Source organism: Patiria miniata, unplaced genomic scaffold (assembly GCF_015706575.1).
Source record: "Patiria miniata isolate m_02_andy unplaced genomic scaffold, ASM1570657v1 HiC_scaffold_6, whole genome shotgun sequence".
NCBI classification, from domain to species: domain Eukaryota; kingdom Metazoa; phylum Echinodermata; class Asteroidea; order Valvatida; family Asterinidae; genus Patiria; species Patiria miniata.
Genome location: NW_024037073.1, coordinates 19,758,715 through 19,777,190, shown reverse-complemented (window position 1 = coordinate 19,777,190; position 18,476 = coordinate 19,758,715). Strand labels below are relative to the sequence as shown.

The 18,476-nt window shown below is 40.0% G+C and overlaps 2 protein-coding genes across 2 annotated transcripts; both read left to right on the top strand.

Annotated features, from left to right (window-relative positions):
- The first annotated feature begins 699 nt into the window (after positions 1 to 699).
- On the top strand, positions 700 to 7,263 carry LOC119743316 (organic cation transporter protein-like). Its single transcript, XM_038219721.1, has 4 exons — positions 700 to 2,432; positions 5,910 to 6,163; positions 6,322 to 6,587; positions 7,133 to 7,263. The coding sequence occupies exons 1-4, from the start codon at positions 783 to 785 to the stop codon at positions 7,261 to 7,263; spliced, it is 2,301 nt and encodes a 766-aa protein (XP_038075649.1). The 5' UTR covers positions 700 to 782.
- A 3,481-nt stretch (positions 7,264 to 10,744) lies between these two features.
- Positions 10,745 to 13,153, top strand: LOC119743315 (organic cation transporter protein-like). Its single transcript, XM_038219719.1, has 2 exons — positions 10,745 to 12,473; positions 13,023 to 13,153. Exons 1-2 carry the CDS (start codon positions 10,883 to 10,885, stop codon positions 13,151 to 13,153), a joined length of 1,722 nt encoding a protein of 573 aa, XP_038075647.1. The 5' UTR covers positions 10,745 to 10,882.
- The last annotated feature ends 5,323 nt before the right edge of the window (positions 13,154 to 18,476 follow it).

Sequence of the window (18,476 nt, the reverse complement as noted above, 5' to 3'; positions counted from 1 at the left end):
CCACCCAAGGCTCACTGCTTCAAAGCATCACTGCTTCAAAGTTTCATCAAAATCCATCACAGCATGTACAATGTTAAAACTATCTCCAAAAATGTTACCTAAACTTCTATGAATTCACCCTAACCCTGCTAAATACCACAGAATGCACCAGTAGTAAAAACATTGTTGCAAGTTGTTGCATTTAGCAGTCTCCTGATCTGATGCATTCCATGTCTGCATTCTGTTGCATTTGGCAGGGTGCCTAGAGAATACCCCCTTAATCAATTATTGACCTATCAGCTGACCGTTGATATTCGACCTTTCACCTAAAATATATCCCACATTATCTACGACACTCAGTGACCCTTGTGTCCAAGTTTTATGGAATTCAGTTGGGTACTTGGGAAATGATAGCAATTTGAAAAACCTGAACATGTACAATGTACGGGCATACTGTTATGCAGTCCTACAGATGTGAGTGACACAAAAACCCCAGCTGTCATAATATATGTGTATTTCTCTATCTTTGTACTTCCAATGCTAATGCAGTGCTAGACTACTTTGTGATTGCGGGATTATATACACCGACAACAATGTAACACTATTGGTTTGACAATTGTCTTTGTACTTCCAATGCTAATGCAGACTACAGTGCTTGACTACTTTATGCTTGAGTAACACTGATGGATTCATATCTAGGTTAAAAGGACGGTGGTTGGTAAAGGGAACACACCCTTCCATGTGGAACAGCTCAGCTCATACTTTTTATGCAGACACACTGATCAAGTACTGAACAATTCAACATGCAGTACGAGGACATTTTGAATCATATCGGGCCTTTTGGCAAGTACCAGAAACTGCTGGTGTTTGCCTTGTTTTTGGTTATTATTCCATCTCCATTTCACTTCATAGCGCAGGTGTTCCTGGCTGCTAACACCGATCACTGGTGTGCAGTACCAGCCAGCCAGATGATCAACTGCAGCCAACTCCAGCTGGCTGAGTGTCAAGAAGAGCAGAAGAGCTACAGTATTCCCTATGAGATTGATGATGATGGAAACAAAGTCTACTCCTCGTGTGAGCGGTATGTCATGAATGATGAAGACGTTGGTAGAAACGAGAGTTTGAATTCAACGGACGTCATCTCCTGCGATGCTGGCTGGGAATTTGATCACTCACGCTACAAGTCCACCATCAATGAAGATTTCAGCTTGGTCTGTGACAGACAGGATCAACCTGCCTATGCCCAGTCAGTTTGGTTTGCGGGATTACTAGTGGGTTCCTTGGTGTGGGGTTCTGTGGGCGACTGGATTGGTAGGAGAAAGACTTTCATCTTGACTGCCATTCTTGTCACAATATCATCGACTGTTACATCTTTTGTGCCCAACTTTACTGCCTATGCTGTCATGCGCTTCTTTACAGCAGCCTGTGGTTATGGTGTACATCTCATGATATATGTCTTAGCTTCTGAAATAGTTGATCCTAAAAATCGTGTAGCTGCAACAAATGGGATTTTTGTTGCCTTTTCTTCGAGTTACATGCTTCTGTCCCTATTGGCATTTCTTCTGAGAGAATGGCGCCACCTACAGTTAGCTATATCACTCCCCTTCGTCCTGACTTTACTTGGGATCATTGTGTTCCCTGAATCTCCTCGCTGGCTTATAACAAAAGGCAGATACAAAGAAGCTGCCAAAATCATTGAAAAGATAGCTCAAGTGAATGGTACCAAGGCTCCAGAAGACTTACTGGACAAACTGAGTGAAGAAAGCAAAGAAGACAAGAAGCAGCCTTCTCGCATCCCTGTCACCCAACTTGATCTGATCCGCACTCCCAACCTACGCAAGAAAACACTCATCCTTTGGGTTGACTGGTTTGTTGTCAACATGGTATTTTACGGAATATCTTTGAGTACCTCTGCCTTGGGGGTAGATGATTACCTTGCTGCCTTTGTCTCTGGAGCCATAGAGATACCTAGTAATCTTTTCTGTTGGTACGTGATGAACCGTTTTGGCAGACGCATTACCCTAGTTGCCTTCTACATTTTTGGTGGAGTGTTTTGCCTCATTACAATCTTCATTCCTCTTGGAGCTGGCAGAGCTGCAGTAGCCATGTTCGGCAAATTTGCAATCAGTGCAGCGTTCGGTCACATCTACATCTACTCTCTTGAAATCTATCCAACCATCATTCGGAGTATCGGCATGGGTACCTCTTCCATGGTGGCTCGTGTTAGTGGCATCCTCTGTCCTATCATCTTGATCCTGGGCAAGTACTGGAAACCACTACCTCTCTGTGTTTTTGGAGGAAGCGCCATCATTGCTGGAGTCCTGTCTCTGATGCTCCCAGAGACCGTGGGCTGCAGTCTGCCTGATACCATCCAGGACGGAGAGAACTTCGGCAGTAAGTCATACAATCATTTACTCTCCTATCACTTTTGCTCATCCTTTGCTTGGTCTGAGGTATGAAAGTGGCATTCCCTGTCCCAAAAAATTTGATCATTTCTAAATTGCTATTTTTTTTAGCACTTCAAAATGTATTCACTTGTGAATGAAACATCGAACCCCCCCCCCCCCCCCAAGAAATCAGCCAATATATAGAGGTGTTCCCTAATTTGGTGCACATTCGTGTTTTGCCTGACTTTCCTCATGCAGTGTTGCCAAAACTCTTCGTAGAAAAACTTTAAATTCATTCAGTGAAATACTGGTACCTTAATAATTCTTGTTGTTGAACCTTTGTTACCAATTGTATTGTCTTGAAATACCACATTTGATCATCCTTTGCGTGGTCAGATGTCTTAAAGCTGCATTCCCTGTTGCTATTGTTTCCCACCCTGCAATCACTATCAATTAGGTGTGGTTCGCAAGCAAGTTTGCTCGCAAAGAGGATCTATTTGTGCCCAAAACTTAAAAAAAAAAAATTCAGAGAGTTTCAGACTTCCCAAAAATGGGGAAAAAGAGGATTTTGGTTGGAATACAACGTAGAAGTTGAAAATTTAACAAACAAAAAAACCCCAAAAACCAAATAACAAAATAATTTGTTGAAGAAGACGGGGAACACAACTTTCGTTGACTGCACATTCTGAAACGACCCACAACTTCCAAAATGTGCTACATTTTTCCAACTACAGCACGTTTTTTGGTTTACTTGCTGGTATAACAGAGGGAAGAAGCTTCCAGCTTTGCGTCAAGGGCAATGATGACGGAGAGAATGAGAGTCCCACTCAAGCTCGCACAGACTACCTGCCTCTATCTACAATGGATCAAACTCCCAAGCAACATGTGGATGTCTGAAGGATTTAAATTATGGAATTCTAAATGATATATTTTTAGGTGTTAGGCATGAGCCCAACACCTATTACTTTTTCAAGAATTTTCTATTCTTACTGATGAAAGATTTTTATTGTTGAAAGTGGAAAAAAGATGTGGAAAAATTGCTGAAAATCAACCACAAGAGAGATATAATCCTGATTTTTGCTTTAAATAAGGCCAAAAAAAAATTACTCGGTCTCTGGTCAGACTAAAGTTCTGGAATTGATGCGGCGACGTGGCTTTTTTTTTTCAATCTTGGATTGTACAGACATTGTCCTCCGTAATTTGCCTTGGTGCCCTTGATCATTTGCCTTGGTGCAATGTCCCATTCCTTGGGGCTTTTTGGTACAAAAATTTGAGGAGGTGCGGCAATAGAGGGCGCTGTTGGAGCTACCGCAGAACATTTTGGGAAAAAAAAGATTGACGATCATGATTAAAATCGACGCGCGCACTGACCAGAGACTGACCATATTTTTTTTTTGTCTAACATTAGCTCTCAAGCTTTCTGGTAATAACGTAAAGATGACCACATCAAGTATCAGATTACAAGGAACAAATATTTCTAGATTTCATCTTTCAAATCAATACAAAATCAACTGTGAGAGATCTGATTGTGCGTTTTGTGGGAATTTATAGAATAATCCAGGGTCTACATTTTTTACCCTTCTTTAGTGGTCCAAACCAGAAGTGCCTTAATATTTGAAAGTGGAAAAAAGGGGAACTTGCTTTAAGTGATGCTAGTCTCTGGCCAGGTTGTACTTTACAAAAACATTACCAGTGACATCATAGAATGTTAGAATGCCCTCTAGCTACAGGTTGAAAATGTTACAAATTAATAATCAGTTGATGAATGTGGCTTAATTTGCTGAAATCACTTTATAATTGACACATACCGGTATATATTCAGCTTCATACTAAGAACAAGTAAGTTCAGGGGGAGACAGTTTGATGACGTCACCAGACCAGAAGAAACAATGAAAAGACCTTTAAACTGAAAAAAGAAGTTGCTGAAAAGTCAACTGCGAGAGATATATTATCCAAAAATTTGCTTCAAATAGCACAGATAACATAGCTCTAAAGTTTTGTGGTAATGACGTCACGATAACGTCATCTAATATCAGAAAACAAGCGATACCATGTGTTTCTTCCTTCAAACTCAAGTTGACTATTTAAAAAAAAACAATTTAATGGAAAATGGTTTTAGTTTTCAGTTGCTGTAGCTTGCTTATATTTTTCTAATTTCGAACAAACATAATTCTAAGGGAGATATATTACCTGTATTTTGCTGGTAATTTTATAACACAACGAGTTTGATTTAAAATCGTAGTCTAGTTGTTTGCAAACTTTTAGTAAAAAAGTATACATACAATAAAAAGGTTTGAGTTGAATTTCTTAGTTGAGATCATTATGTACATAATTTTTGGGGGCAAAGCCAAACATAAAATTAATGAATAAAAAAGTGGGAAAACACTTTTATGGTTACCATTTTTTTAGAGCTGCATATCCCATGTTCTTCAACAAACGCAAACACAAACTGCTTACTTAAAAAAGGAGTTTTACTACAGAGAAGACCATGTCCATCAAAATTTATCACTCACTCTGCTTCACATTATAGTTCAGGACTAAATCCATTGAAATCCACCACTGGTGCTGGTGGATTTGGACAGACTTGGTACACATGGCTTATCGGCCAAAAACTCACAAATGGGGGTGGTTTTGAAGCAGTCGGTAAGGTTACGGGTAATTTTCAACTTGTATGTTTTAATTCTACACCCTCCCCCCAAAAACCTATTTTTTTTTCTGTTTTGGATGTCTGCAGCCTTCGAAAAAATAGAACAAAAATTTTAATAGAACAAAACAGCTTTGCGAGCAGACTGGCTCCCAGTCCGTACATTATTGATACTGATTGCGGGGTGGGAATCAGCCTTCCCCGCCAGAAAAAAAATATTGTCTAGCAGCCAATGATTCAAAATTTGTAAAGTAATAATTCAATAAGTAAACATGGGTCACCTTTTTTCAGTTGATGCATCATTCAAAGGTGAATAACATTTGTATTGCTAGAAAAATAACAATTTAGAAAAGAAATGTATTTTTCTGGATGTAATTCCAAACTAGCGCGGGTAATGTAACTTTAAAGTACATAATGTACAGGATTAATTAATGGATAAACAAAAATTGTGGAAAGGTTTATTTTTAGTTTCTTCTTTCAGTTAATAAAAACCTGATGGTTGTGGTTATTGGTAATTTAAAGATGATTGAATAAACTGAGCAAACTATTAATAGACAAAAAAAGTTGTTTTGGAATTTTCACTCAAAAAATACTTAAAAATAACTCTGCCATTTTATTACTTATTTTTTTTAATGGGAATTGAAAGCCTTTACATTTCCAGTCGTTATAAAAAAAAAACTTTTTTGCTCCAGATGAAAATACATACAATTGATACGCAGAGTATGTGTCGCTTTCCTTTCGCAGTCGCTATAATCCCAGTAACATCAAAATCGTCAAATTATGTAGATAAAGAAACATTTGAATTTGAACATTCATAGGGCAGGTGTTCCTGGCTGCTAACACCGATCACTGGTGTGCAGTACCAGCCAGCCACATGATCAACTGCAGCCCAACTCCAGCTGGCTGAGTGTCAGGAAGAGCAGAAGAGCTACAGTATTCCCTATGAGATTGATGATGATGGAAACAAAGTCTACTCCTCGTGTGAGCGGTATGTCATGAATGATGAAGACGTTGGTAGAAACATAAGTTTTAATTCAACAGACGTCATCTCCTGCGATGCTGGCTGGAAATTTGATCACTCGAGCTACAAGTCCACCATCAATGAAGATTTCAGCTTGGTCTGTGACAGACAGGATCTACCTGCCTTTGCCCAGTCAGTTTGGTTTGCAGGATTGCTGGTTGGTTCCTTGGTGTGGGGTTATGTGGGCGACTGGATTGGTAGAAGAAAGACCTTCATTTTAACTGTCATTCTTGTCACAATTTCATTGACTGTTACGTCTTTTGTGCCCAGTAGCTATGATTTGCAATCAGTGCAGCGTTTGGTCACATCTACATCTACACTCTTGAAATCTATCCAACCATCATCCGGAGTATCGGCATGGGTACATCTTCCATGATGGCTCGTGTTAGTGGCATCCTCTGTCCTATCATCTTGATCCTGGGCAAGTACTGGGAACCACTACCTCTCTGTGTCTTTGGAGGAAGTGCCATCATCGCTGGAGTCCTGTCTCTGATGCTTCCAGAGACCATGGGATACAGTCTGCCTGATACCATTCAGGATGGAGAGAACTTCAGCAGTAAGTCATACAATCATTTACTCTCCTATCACTTTTTCCCCTCTTTTGCTTGGGCTGAGGTTTGAAAGCGGCATTCCCCATGCTATTTCGTACCGAATAATAGATTCCTTTTCTAAAATTGCTATTTTTCGAGCACTTCAAAAGTTATTCACTGGTGCATGAGATATCGACCCCCAAAAGATCAGCCAATATAATTAGTTACTGAATTATCACTGGTTCCCGCCCAACAATCAAAATCAAAATATGTGCGGACCACGAGCCAGTCTGCTTTCCAAGTGGATCTGTCTGTGCCCGAAACAAAACAAAACACTTACAGAGAATTGGAGACTTCTAAAAAAGGGGAAAAGAGGGGTTTTTTGGTTTGAAGAAAACGAACGAGTTGAAAATTTTTTATAAAAAAAAAAATATATTTATTACAGAGTATGGGGAACGCAACTTTCATCGAATGTACTTTCTGAAAAGACCCTAAATGTGCCACAGTTCCTAAATGTGCTACAATTTTTCAACTACAGCACGTTTTTCTTGTTTACTTTCTGGTATTACAGAGGGAAGAAGCTTCCAGCTTTGCGTCAAGGGCAATGATGATGTAGAGAATGAAAGTCCCACTCAAGCTCCCATCGACTACCTGCCACTATCCACAATGGATCAAACTCCCAAGCAACCTGTGGATGTCTGAATACAGGCGCGGATCCAGGATTTTTTTAGACGGGGGGCACACCTTTGGAGCAACTAATGTGAGTGCGGGGCGCAAAGCCCTTACGGCGCTGGGTCCGGGGCCTGCTTAAGAACCCCGAAAAAACTTTGAATTCTAGATGCTCTGTGCTGCAATCTGAGGCGATTCCTGGCCCCTTTCCCCTGAATTATTTGAGCAAAATTTTATTAGATCATCAGGATTGCTTTTACAAATTGTAAGTTACTGGTGTACGCACTTCAAAGTTGAAAACCATGTATTTTCGTCTTCATATTTTCTTGCATTTTATTTTTGGTAAAGGAATTGTATTGACTTAGTTTGTAAACTGTTGCAGCGATGCGTTGGGGCATTTGCTCCGAGTACTATATGCGAGCGCAGGTCACAAATGTCTTACGGTGTGGAATCCAGGCCCGCTGAAGGGCCCCGGAAAATTTGGATTCTAGTTGCTCTGTGGTGCAATCTCAGGCGATTCCTGGCCCCTTTTCCCTGAGCCCTGAGTTATTTGAGCAAAAGTTTTAAGATTATAACGAATTTTTCATTGGTTTAAAATATACTCTTGCTTTTTTATGTCTTTTAAGTTTCTTCAGTTCTTCACTTGATAACCATGTATTTCGTCTGCATAGTTATGTTCTTGCATTTCATTTTTGAAAGTGAATTATATAGAGTTAGTTTGTCAACTGTTGCAACAATGGGAAGGGACATCTGCCTCGAGGACTAAAGCGGAGCGCCAATGTCATACGTTGTGTGGTCCGGGGCCTGCTTAAGGGCCCCAGGAAACTTGGGATTCTAGATGCTCTGTGGTGAAATCCGAAGCGATTCCTGGCCCCTCTTTCCCCGAGTTATTTGAGCAAAATATTTCAAGATTATAAGATTTTTTTTATTGGTTTAAAAATACTCTTGCTTATACAAGCCTTTTAAGTTTCTTCTGTATCTCACTTGATAACCATGTATTTTCGTCTGCATAATTATTTTTGTGCATTTTATTTTTGAAAAGGAATTCTATAGACTTTGTAAACTGTTGAAAGGATGCTTTGCTTTCTAATGTTTTGTTTCAAGTTGAAATTTTCAGTTTATCAATAAGAACAAACTGCTTGAACATGTAAATTGAATTCCAGTTTCAAATTAGTGTAATTTAATCAAATTAAAACAGAGGAGCAATTAGGCCTCCATGCACATTGTAAATTCACAGCTCAGATTTATCTCATGACTAATCTCATGCATGTATAATGTAATTGCCCAGACATTTTACAGAAATGTCCTTGGTTTTAATTCAGTCCAGTTTCAATTTCAATGATTAGGGCCTATACATGTACATGTATTTGTAAATAAACCATCGGCGCAGCAAGACAAATTGTATAACACAATCATCACAGTTCCTATACATGCAACTGGTCTCTTACAAAAAATGGTCATCTTGCCTTTTGGCCCCATGATTGCAATTCCCACATGGTACGACACATTTTGAAGGTGGATTCGTCATTTGGCTATGTAAAAAAATACAGGCTTTTCTGCAAAGTTGCAGAAAAGCCACACAAAAAATTCTCCTCGGTACAACACTCGGACCGTGTGATTTCGAATATTTTGTTCGTACTCTATAGTCGTATAAACTCTTGCATCGAATGTTTGTTGAATCAAATAAGTTGTAGAGTCTCTAATATTTGAAAATTTGCCAACGAACGACGGTATGTTTTTGCCTAGTTCCGGATCGCACGTGCAAGTAGGAACTACACACGCATGCTTTTATGTGACGTATTCTGTGATAGATCAAAGGTCTGTGCGTGTCCGTGCTGTCCCGCCGCAGACAAAAGTTTAAAAATCATTGACGTTAATTCTCTTTTCAATATTTGCTCGAATTCTCCTGAATGAACTGTTTTTCAAAAAATTAAATAATACTTGACCAAAAAATTGATTTTCTTGCGTGATTTTGTTTTTCCAGCAAAGCAGTTTTTGATCGAATCAGAACTGATTAAACTGATCGGGAACTAGGAAAAGTGGCATCGGTACTTTTGACATCGCAAAATCAAAATTAAAAGAGCTTAAAGGGAATGTACATCATTGGCTGTCGCTGTTATTTTCAGAAATGAACTATTTGAGGGGTTAGTATAATAGATCAAATATTGTTAAACTGACATGTTTGAAATTTTGTGTTCGAAAATGCTGGAAAAACCAAGAAAAACAAAAATGTTCAAGTAGTCTGGTTCCTGGACTCAACTAAAGATAAAATGGATCAATTTATAGATGCCAGAAAATTGTAAGGTAAGGGGATCCAGTCTAGCTGGCCTGCACCTGTTCATGAACATGTAACCAATAGCAAACAAAATTTGGACTAAAAAAAGGGTAAATTTGGAGCAGAAGTCGAACAAAAGTTAGGTTTTTCCAACGATGGTTGGCCGACCAGCGTTGGAAATGTATACAAATATACAATTTTCTTGAAAATGACTTCACACCAGGTGCCATAATTTTACAGGTTGCTTTAGACTGTCATTTACCAACATCCTAGTGCGGTATTTCGTAAAAACTTGGTAGTTTTATTTTTCGATGTTTGCAAATGTTGTATATTCCCTTTAAATTTGGAAAATTATTTTTTAGTATTTCCATCACTCAAGGTAAACTTTTTAATCAATGTCACTTGAATTCGTGGATCAGTTGAGCCGAAAACAGCCTGAATGATGTTTGCTATCCGGAATGGGAAAACGACTGTACGATCAAATTTTCCTCCCTTGAACTTCAGAAAGCAACACACCGCGTTCCGTCTAGCTTGCCAGAGCACGTCTCAAGTGCTAAATCTTGCCTTTTGGCGAAACCTGCTGACTGTTTTTGTCCTAAGAACAAAAGGGCCTGTCATATTATATGCACTCCCATAGGAGACTTTACGGCAACCAAAAAATTAAATTAATTTAACAATCATAGCGAGGATGCAAGAAAATGACAATGATCTCTAATGTCCCCTACATGACCTTTGACCTCAACCTCCCAGAGAAGAATTGTCTCTTGCCACCCAAGGCTCACTGCTTCAAAGTTTCATCAGAATCCATCAGAGCATGTACAATGTTACAAACGTTCTTCAAAAACTCAACCTAAACTTTTATGAATTAATCAATTATTGACCTCAGCTGACCTTTGACACACGACCTTTCACCTGAAAAATACTCCACATTATCTTCGACCCTCAGTGGTCCTTGCATCCAAGTTTTATGGAATTCAGTCGGGTACTTGGAAAATGAGAGTAATTTGAAAAACCTGAACACGGGCATACGCGCATACAGTCCTATACAGAATTGAGTGACACAAAAAACCCAGTTCTGTAAGAGGTCACAAAAGTTGTTAAATATGTGTATTTATATAATTATTCTTTGTGCTTTCAATGCTTTCATAGACTACTGTACATAAAGCACAGCCTGTTATGCTTGATGGGGTGAAATACCCAGACAACAATACACATACTCTGCTTGAGCAATGCACAGGTCCTATTCACAGATTGGATTCATGGGTTAAAAGGGCAGTAGTTCGTTTTGCCTGAGGGAATTAACACACCCTTCCGCATGCATCAGCTCAGCTCAAACTTTTCATGCTGACACACTGATCAAGTACTGAAGAATTCAACATGCATTACGAGGACATTTTGAATCATATCGGGCCTTTTGGCAAGTACCAGAAACTGCTGGTGTTTGCCTTGTTTTTGGTTATTATTCCACCTCCCTTTCACTTCATAGGGCAGGTGTTCCTAGCTGCTAACACCGATCACTGGTGTGCAGTACCAGCCAGCCAGGTGATCAACTGCAGCCAACTCCAGCTGGCTGAGTGTCAGGAAGAGCAGAAGAGCTACAGTATTCCCTATGAGATTGATGATGATGGAAACAAAGTCTACTCCTCGTGTGAGCGGTATGTCATGAATGATGAAGACGTAGGAAGAAACATGAGTTTTAATTCAATGGACGTCATCTCCTGCGATGCTGGCTGGAAATTTGATCACTCAAGCTACAAGTCCACCATCAATGAAGACTTCAGCTTGGTCTGTGACAGACAGGATCTACCTGCCTATGCCCAGTCAGTTTGGTTTGCAGGATTGCTGGTTGGTTCCTTGGTGTGGGGTTATGTGGGCGACTGGATTGGTAGAAGAAAGACCTTCATTTTAACTGTCATTCTGGTCACAATTTCAGCGACTGTTACATCTTTTGTGCCCAACTTTACTGCCTACACTGCGATGCGCTTCATTACAGCAGCCTGTGCTTATGGTGGAAGTCTCATGATATATGTCTTAGCTTCTGAAATAGTTGGTCCTAAAAATCGTGTAGGGGCAACAACTGTGCTACTTCTAGCCTTTCCTGTAGGTTACATGATTCTGTCCCTTCTGGCATTCCTTCTGAGAGAATGGCGCCACCTACAGTTAGCTATATCACTCCCTTTCGTCCTGACATTTCTTGTGATCATTGTGTTCCCTGAATCTCCTCGCTGGCTGATAACAAAAGGCAGATACAAAGAAGCTACCAAAATCATTGAAAAGATGGCTAAAGTGAATGGTACCGAGGCTCCAGAAGACTTACTGGACAAACTGAGTGAAGACAGCAAAGGAGACAAGAAGCAGCCTTCTCGCATCCCCGTCACCCAACTTGATCTGATCCGCACTCCCAACCTCCGCAAGAAAACTCTCATCCTTTGGGTTGACTGGTTTGTTGTCAACATGGTGTATTATGGACTATCTCTGAGTACCTCTGCCTTGGGGGTAGATGATTACCTTGCTGCCTTTGTCTCTGGAGCCATAGAGATACCTAGTAATCTTTTCTGTTGGTACGTGATGAACCGTTTTGGCAGACGCATTACCCTAGTTGCCTTCTACATCTTTGGTGGAGTGTTTTGCCTCATTACAATCTTCATTCCTCTTGGAGCTGCCAGAGCTGCAGTTGCCATGTTGGGCAAATTTGCAATCACTGCAGCATTCGGTCACATCTACATCTACTCTCTTGAAATCTATCCAACCATCATCCGGAGTGTCGGCATGGGTACATCTTCCATGGTGGCTCGTGTTAGTGGCATCCTCTGTCCTATCATCTTGATCCTGGGCAAGTACTGGGAACCACTACCTCTCTGTGTCTTTGGAGGAAGTGCCATCATTGCTGGAGTCCTGTCTCTGATGCTCCCAGAGACCATGGGATACAGTCTACCTGATACCATTCAGGATGGAGAGAACTTCGGCAGTAAGTCACACAATCATTTACTCTAGCTCCTATCACTTTTTCTCATCCTTTGCTTGGGCTGAGGTTTGAAAGCGGCATTCCCCATGCTATTTCATCCCGAATAATAGATTCCTTTTCTAAATCGCTATGTTTCTAGCACTTCAAAAGCTATTCTTTTGTGAATGAGAAATTGACCCCCAAAAGATCAGCCAATATAATTAGTTACTGAATTATCACTGGTTCCCGTCTCACAATCAGTATCAATATATGTGCGGACCGCGAGCCAGTCTGCTCGCAAAGTGGATCTGTCTGTGCCCGAAACAAAACGAAACACTTTCAGAGGTTTGGAGACTTCTAAAAAAAGGGGGAAAAGAGGTTTTTTTTGGTTGGAATAAAATGTACGCGTTGAATATTATTCGTAAAAAAAGAATGATTTTTTTTTTTGCAGAGCATAGGGAACACAACTTAAATCGAATGTACTTTCTGAAAAGACCCTAAATGTGCCACAGTTCAAAATGTGCTACAATTTTTTAACTACAGCACTTTCTTGTTTACTTTCTGGTAAAACAGAGGGAAGAAGCTTCCAGCTTTGCGTCAAGGGTAATGATGATGGAGAGAATGAGAGTCCCACTCAAGCTCCTATCGACTACCTGCCACTATCCACAATGGATCAAACTCCCAAGCAACCTGTGGATGTCTGAATACAGGCGCGGATCCAGGATTTCTTTAGACGGGGGGCACACCTTTGGAGCAACTAATGTGAGCGCAAGGCGCGAAGCCCTTATGGTGCTGGGTCTTGGGCCCGCTTAAGAACCCCGAAAAACTTTGGATTCTAGATGCTCTGTGCTGCAATCTGAGGCGTTTCCTGGCCCCTTTCCCCTGAATTATTTAAGCAAAATTTTATTAGATCATAAGGATTGTTTTAAATATACTCTTGCTTTTACAAATTGTAAGTTACTGGTGTAGTTCAAAGTTGAAAACCATGTATTTTCGTCTTGATATTGGAATTGTATTGACTTAGTTTGTAAACTGTTGCAGCGATGCGTTGGGGCATTTGCTCCGAGGACTATATGTGAGCGCAGATCACAAATGTCTTACGGCATGGGGTCCGGGCCCGCTGAAGAGCCCCGAGAAATTTTGGATTCTAGATGCTCTGTGGTGCAATCTCAGGCGATTCCTGGCCCCTTTTCCCCTAGCCCTGAGTTATTTGAGCAAAATTTGTAAGATTATAAGGGTTTTCTCATTGGTTTAAAATATACTCTTGCTTTTGTATGTCTTTTAAATTTCTTCGGTTCTTCACTTGATAACCATGTATTTTCGTCTGCATAATTATGGTCTTGCATTTTATTTTTGAAAATGAATTATATAGAGTTAGTTTGTCAACTGTTGTAACTATGCGAAGGGACATCTGCCTCGAGGTTTAAAGCGGAGGGCAAATGTCATACGTTGTGTTGCCTGCTTAAGGGCCCCAGGAAACTTTGGATTCTAGATGCTCTGTGGTGAAATCCGAAACGATTCCTGGCCCCTCTTTCCCTGAGCTATTTGAGCAAAAAAAATTTGAAGATTTTTTTTATTGGTTAAAAATACTCTTGATTTACAAGCTTTTTGATAACCATGTATTTTCGTCTGCATAATTATTTTCGTGCATTTTATGTTTGAAAAGGAATTCTATGGACTTAGTTTCTAAACTGTAGCAAGGAAGCTTTGCTTTCTAATGTTTTGTTTCAAGTTGAAATTTTCAGTTTATCAATAAGAACAAACTGCTTTAACATGTAAATTGAATTCAAGTTTTTATTATAAGATGGAATTATTTGCGGCGGGGTGATATAAATCAAATTAGGTTTTGCCCTTCACCGACATTTAAACACTGTATACTCAGTGTGTTACCTCCCGAGTGAAAGTTGGAAAAAATCACTCGGGTGGGACTCGAATCCACGACCTCCTGCTTTCTAGTGCAGATGTCTTACCACTTGCCCCGCCGGACTTCTTTTTCAGACTCTTCTCTTTCCACCCATACACTTTGGCACTTTCAGAAATCCGATCGACTTCAGACTTGGCACACAGTTAGGCCACCACCTGAAGATGTATGCTGAAGATTTTCATCGCGATGATGTAATCAGGTGTCAAGTTACACCACATTAAAGATGCATTTGTTTCTCCATAGGTTTTGTACACGTTTTCTTCAAACCATACACTTTGGCACTTAATACTACTGGCAGATGTTATGGAGTCATCAAACCATACACTGGAGCATTTTTACAACTGTCAACGGGATTGAATGTCAGTCACTCCATCCCCCAACCACCTAAACCATATGTAGCTGATTGTATACAGTATATTTTTGCGAACATCAGACCCTTCTATTTTCAGGGAGGAAATTTAATACAACTTGTTCATGGGGTTGTTGTATTGGAGAAAAATGTATTGCTACAACCGTTCAGTTTATAGGCAGCACATGTATATTCTAAGGCAGTGAATAAAATAGTTTTCCTGGTTTTTGTTTTTTTAAGGGGTCATTTAATTTATGAAAGTTTCAAAGACATTCCCAAGTTCACACATATCTGCTATGCTTGTGTAGCATGAAACAAAATAAATAAAACACCGAAGACGACCATGAATATCACAAGAGGGTATGACCCACCACTGCAACTTTGTTAACCAGTCGAGTTAGCTACTGATAGTTCCCCAGCCCATATGGCAGACGTTGATACCAAATTCACTTCTACACACCCCACTAATTTCGGAACCCTTCACATAGACATGTACATGTACATCAGACTTCGGTATCATACACATGTACATATGTAGCTATGTGTACAGTATCAGAATTGGATGAAACTCCTACATGACTATCTCTCTAAAACAACTGTCAAAACAGCTATGTGTCTGTTCACAATTCTAGTTTAAATTATGGAATTTCATCAATTAACTTTTTCTGCTGATACACATTGTTCGGTCCGTGGAAGGTCGTATTAGCAGGCCCGTCGCCAGCCCTGAACTTCAGGGGGCCATTGTATCAAATAAGGGGGCCCACTACCATAAAAAATACAAAATGCATTTATGTATGACTTTTGCCGTGGGGGGGGGGGGGGGGGGGGCAAGTGCTCACCAAGGGGGGCCCAGCCCCACTAGGCCACCCCTTGGCGACGGGCCTGTGTAGTAGGACAAAAAATTGTAAAAGTCAAATTTAGATTTTTCGGGTAACCGATAAAGCATGGAAATATCTTTCATACAGTGGCGTAGCCAGGAATTTTCAATTGGGGGGCGCTGGAACATTTCATTGGGGGGGGGGGGCGTCATGTAGGGGCGTTAATCGCTTCTCAAAAGTGGGGGGGGGGGCCATACCTTGATCAGAACTGATGCGGGCGCGAAGCGCGAAGCCCGTACGGCGTGGGGGTCGGGGCCCACTTAAGGGCCCCAAAAAAATTGGATTCTAGATGTTCTTTGGTGTGATCTGAAGCAATTTCTTACCACTTTCCTCCATGCTTTAACTAATATCTTCTTAGCAAAAGATAATTATTTGAACATCGTATTTGAGGTTGGAGTCATTGAATCAGCCATCGGTATTCTGAGCTATAGGCGTGGGGTTCGGGGCCCGCTTAAGGGCCCCGAAAAAATTGGATTCTCGATGCTCTGTGGTGTGATTTGAGGCAATTTCTTACCACTTTAACCAAAAATTATCTTAGCACAAAAGATAATAATTTAAACATATTTTTCGAGGTTTTCTCAGCTAAAGGCATAAGAAAATTTTTTGAACATTGTTTTCGAGGTTGGAGTCATTGAATCAGCTACCAGAATTCTGAGCTATAGGCGTGGGTTCGGGGCCCGCCTAAGGGCCCCGACAAATTTTGGATTCTAAATGCTCTGTGGTGCTATCTGAGGCAATTTCTGACCACTTTAACCAATATTTTCTAAGCAAAAGATACATTGTAGTACATAATAGGGCCCTGTAAATGAGACACGAGTTCAAAAATCTGGGGGGGGGGGACATTTGATATTGTGTCCCCCACCCTTCAAAAAGTAGGGGGGGGGGGCTACGCCACTGCTTTCATATGATTAACATTTTGTCTCAAAAGGCTAACTGTAAACAAAATTTGTAAGGAAGTTTTTCATTATTAGTTCCCGGCAAAAGGTCGTCAGCGTGTAATTCTAATGTAACAATATATGTTCCAAGTGAGCTAACGTCCCACTCAAGTGGGTACGCAATGCCAAGTTGGTTCCCAGCAAAAGATCATTGTGATTTAACATGCCGCTTATAAGCACACGTTTAAGGCAGATGAAGTTTCCGGTAAAAGGTCGTAACCAATAAAATAAGGGGCCCACTACCATAAAAAATACAAAATACAAATTGAATTAACTTTAAAAGTAAGTAATATTTTGAAATTAATATGCACAGTATTATTGCAATTATTAACAACTTTTATGCGTCCAAATTTCAGCCTTACATGTATGTGATATTTAATTTAGAAATGGGAGCACAAAACCTTTCAACTTGATTATCTCCAAAAGTGCTTTTTGCGTGCCTGAGCAACTTGCGACCTTTTACTTGGCACACGACAATATATGGTTTGTTTCAGTATTTTAAATATTTTTAAAAATTATATTGGATCATTTTAAAATAGATATTGATGCAACTGGTCTCTTTCAAAAAATGGTCATCTTGCCTTTTGGCGCCATGATTGCAATTCCCACATGGTACGACACATTTTGAAGGTGGATTCGTCATTTGGTTATGTAAAAAAATACAGGCTTTTCTGCAAAGTTGCAGAAAAGCCACACAAAAAAATCTCCTCGGTACAACACTCGGACTGTGTGATTTCGAATAATTTGTTCGTACTCTATAGTCGTATAAACTCTTGCATCGAATGTTTGTTGAATCAAATAAGTTGTAGAGTCTGTAATATTTGAAAATTTGCTAAGGAATGACGATATGTTTTTGCCTAGTTCCGGATCGCACGTGCAAGTAGGAACTACACGTGCATTAATTGCTTTTATGTGACGTATTCTGTGATGGGTCAAAGGTTTTGGTCTGTGCGTGTTCGTGCCGTCCCGCTGCAGACAAAAGTTTAAAAATCATTTACATTAATTCTCTTTTCAATATTTGCTGGAATTCTCTTGAATGAACTGTTTTTCAAAAAATTAAATAATACTTTTTCAGAAAATTGATTTTCTTGCGTGATTTTGTTTTTCGAGCGAAGCAGTTTTTGATCAATTCAGAACTGATTGAACTGATCCAGAAATAGGAAAAGTGGCATCGGTACTTTTGACGTAGCAAAGTCAACATTAAAAGAGCTTAAATTTGGAAAATTATTTTGTAGTATCTCCATCACTCAAGGTAAACTTTTTAATCAATGTCACTTGAATTTGTGGATCAATTGAGCCGAAAAAAGACTGAATGATGTTTCCCATCCGGAATGGGAAAACGACTGTACGATCAAATGTTCCTCGCTTGAACTTCAGAAAGCAACACACCAATTTTACAATCTAGCTTGCCAGAGCACGTCTCGAGTGCTAAATCTTGAATTTTGGCAATACCTGCTGACTGTTTTTGTCTTAAGAACAAAAGGGCCTGTCACATTTTACTTTACGGCGACCAAAAATATGAAATTAATTAAACAATCGCAGCGAGGATGCAAGAAAACGACAATGATCTCTAATGTCCCCTACATGACCTCTGACCTCAACCTCCCAGAGAAGAATTGTCTCTTGCCACCCAAGGCTCACTGCTTCAAAGTTTCATCAGAATCCATCACAGCATGTACAATATTAAAAAGTTTCTCCAGAAATTTAACCTTAACTTCTATGAATTAATCAATTATTGACCTCAGCTGACCTTTGATATTCGACCTTTCACCTGAAAAATACCCCACATTATCTTTTACACTCAGTGACACCTGCGTACAAGTTTTATGGAATTCAGTCTGGTACTCGGGAAATGATAGCAATTTGAAAAACCTGAACATGTACAATGTACGGGCATACCGTTATGCAGTCCTACAGAATTGAGTGACACAAAAACCCCAG

Excerpts from the sequence above, each read along its gene's own strand:
- LOC119743316 (XM_038219721.1), top strand. The coding sequence starts at position 783 with ATGCAGTACGAGGACATTTTGAATCATATCGGGCCTTTTGGCAAGTAC. Across the intron at positions 2,433-5,909 it reads CATCCTTTGCTTGGTCTGAG|CTGGCTGAGTGTCAGGAAGA; the intron begins GTATGAAAGTGG and ends GCCCAACTCCAG. Across the intron at positions 6,164-6,321 it reads GATCTACCTGCCTTTGCCCA|TGCAGCGTTTGGTCACATCT; the intron begins GTCAGTTTGGTT and ends ATTTGCAATCAG.
- LOC119743315 (XM_038219719.1), top strand. The coding sequence starts at position 10,883 with ATGCATTACGAGGACATTTTGAATCATATCGGGCCTTTTGGCAAGTAC. Across the intron at positions 12,474-13,022 it reads GGATGGAGAGAACTTCGGCA|AGGGAAGAAGCTTCCAGCTT; the intron begins GTAAGTCACACA and ends CTGGTAAAACAG.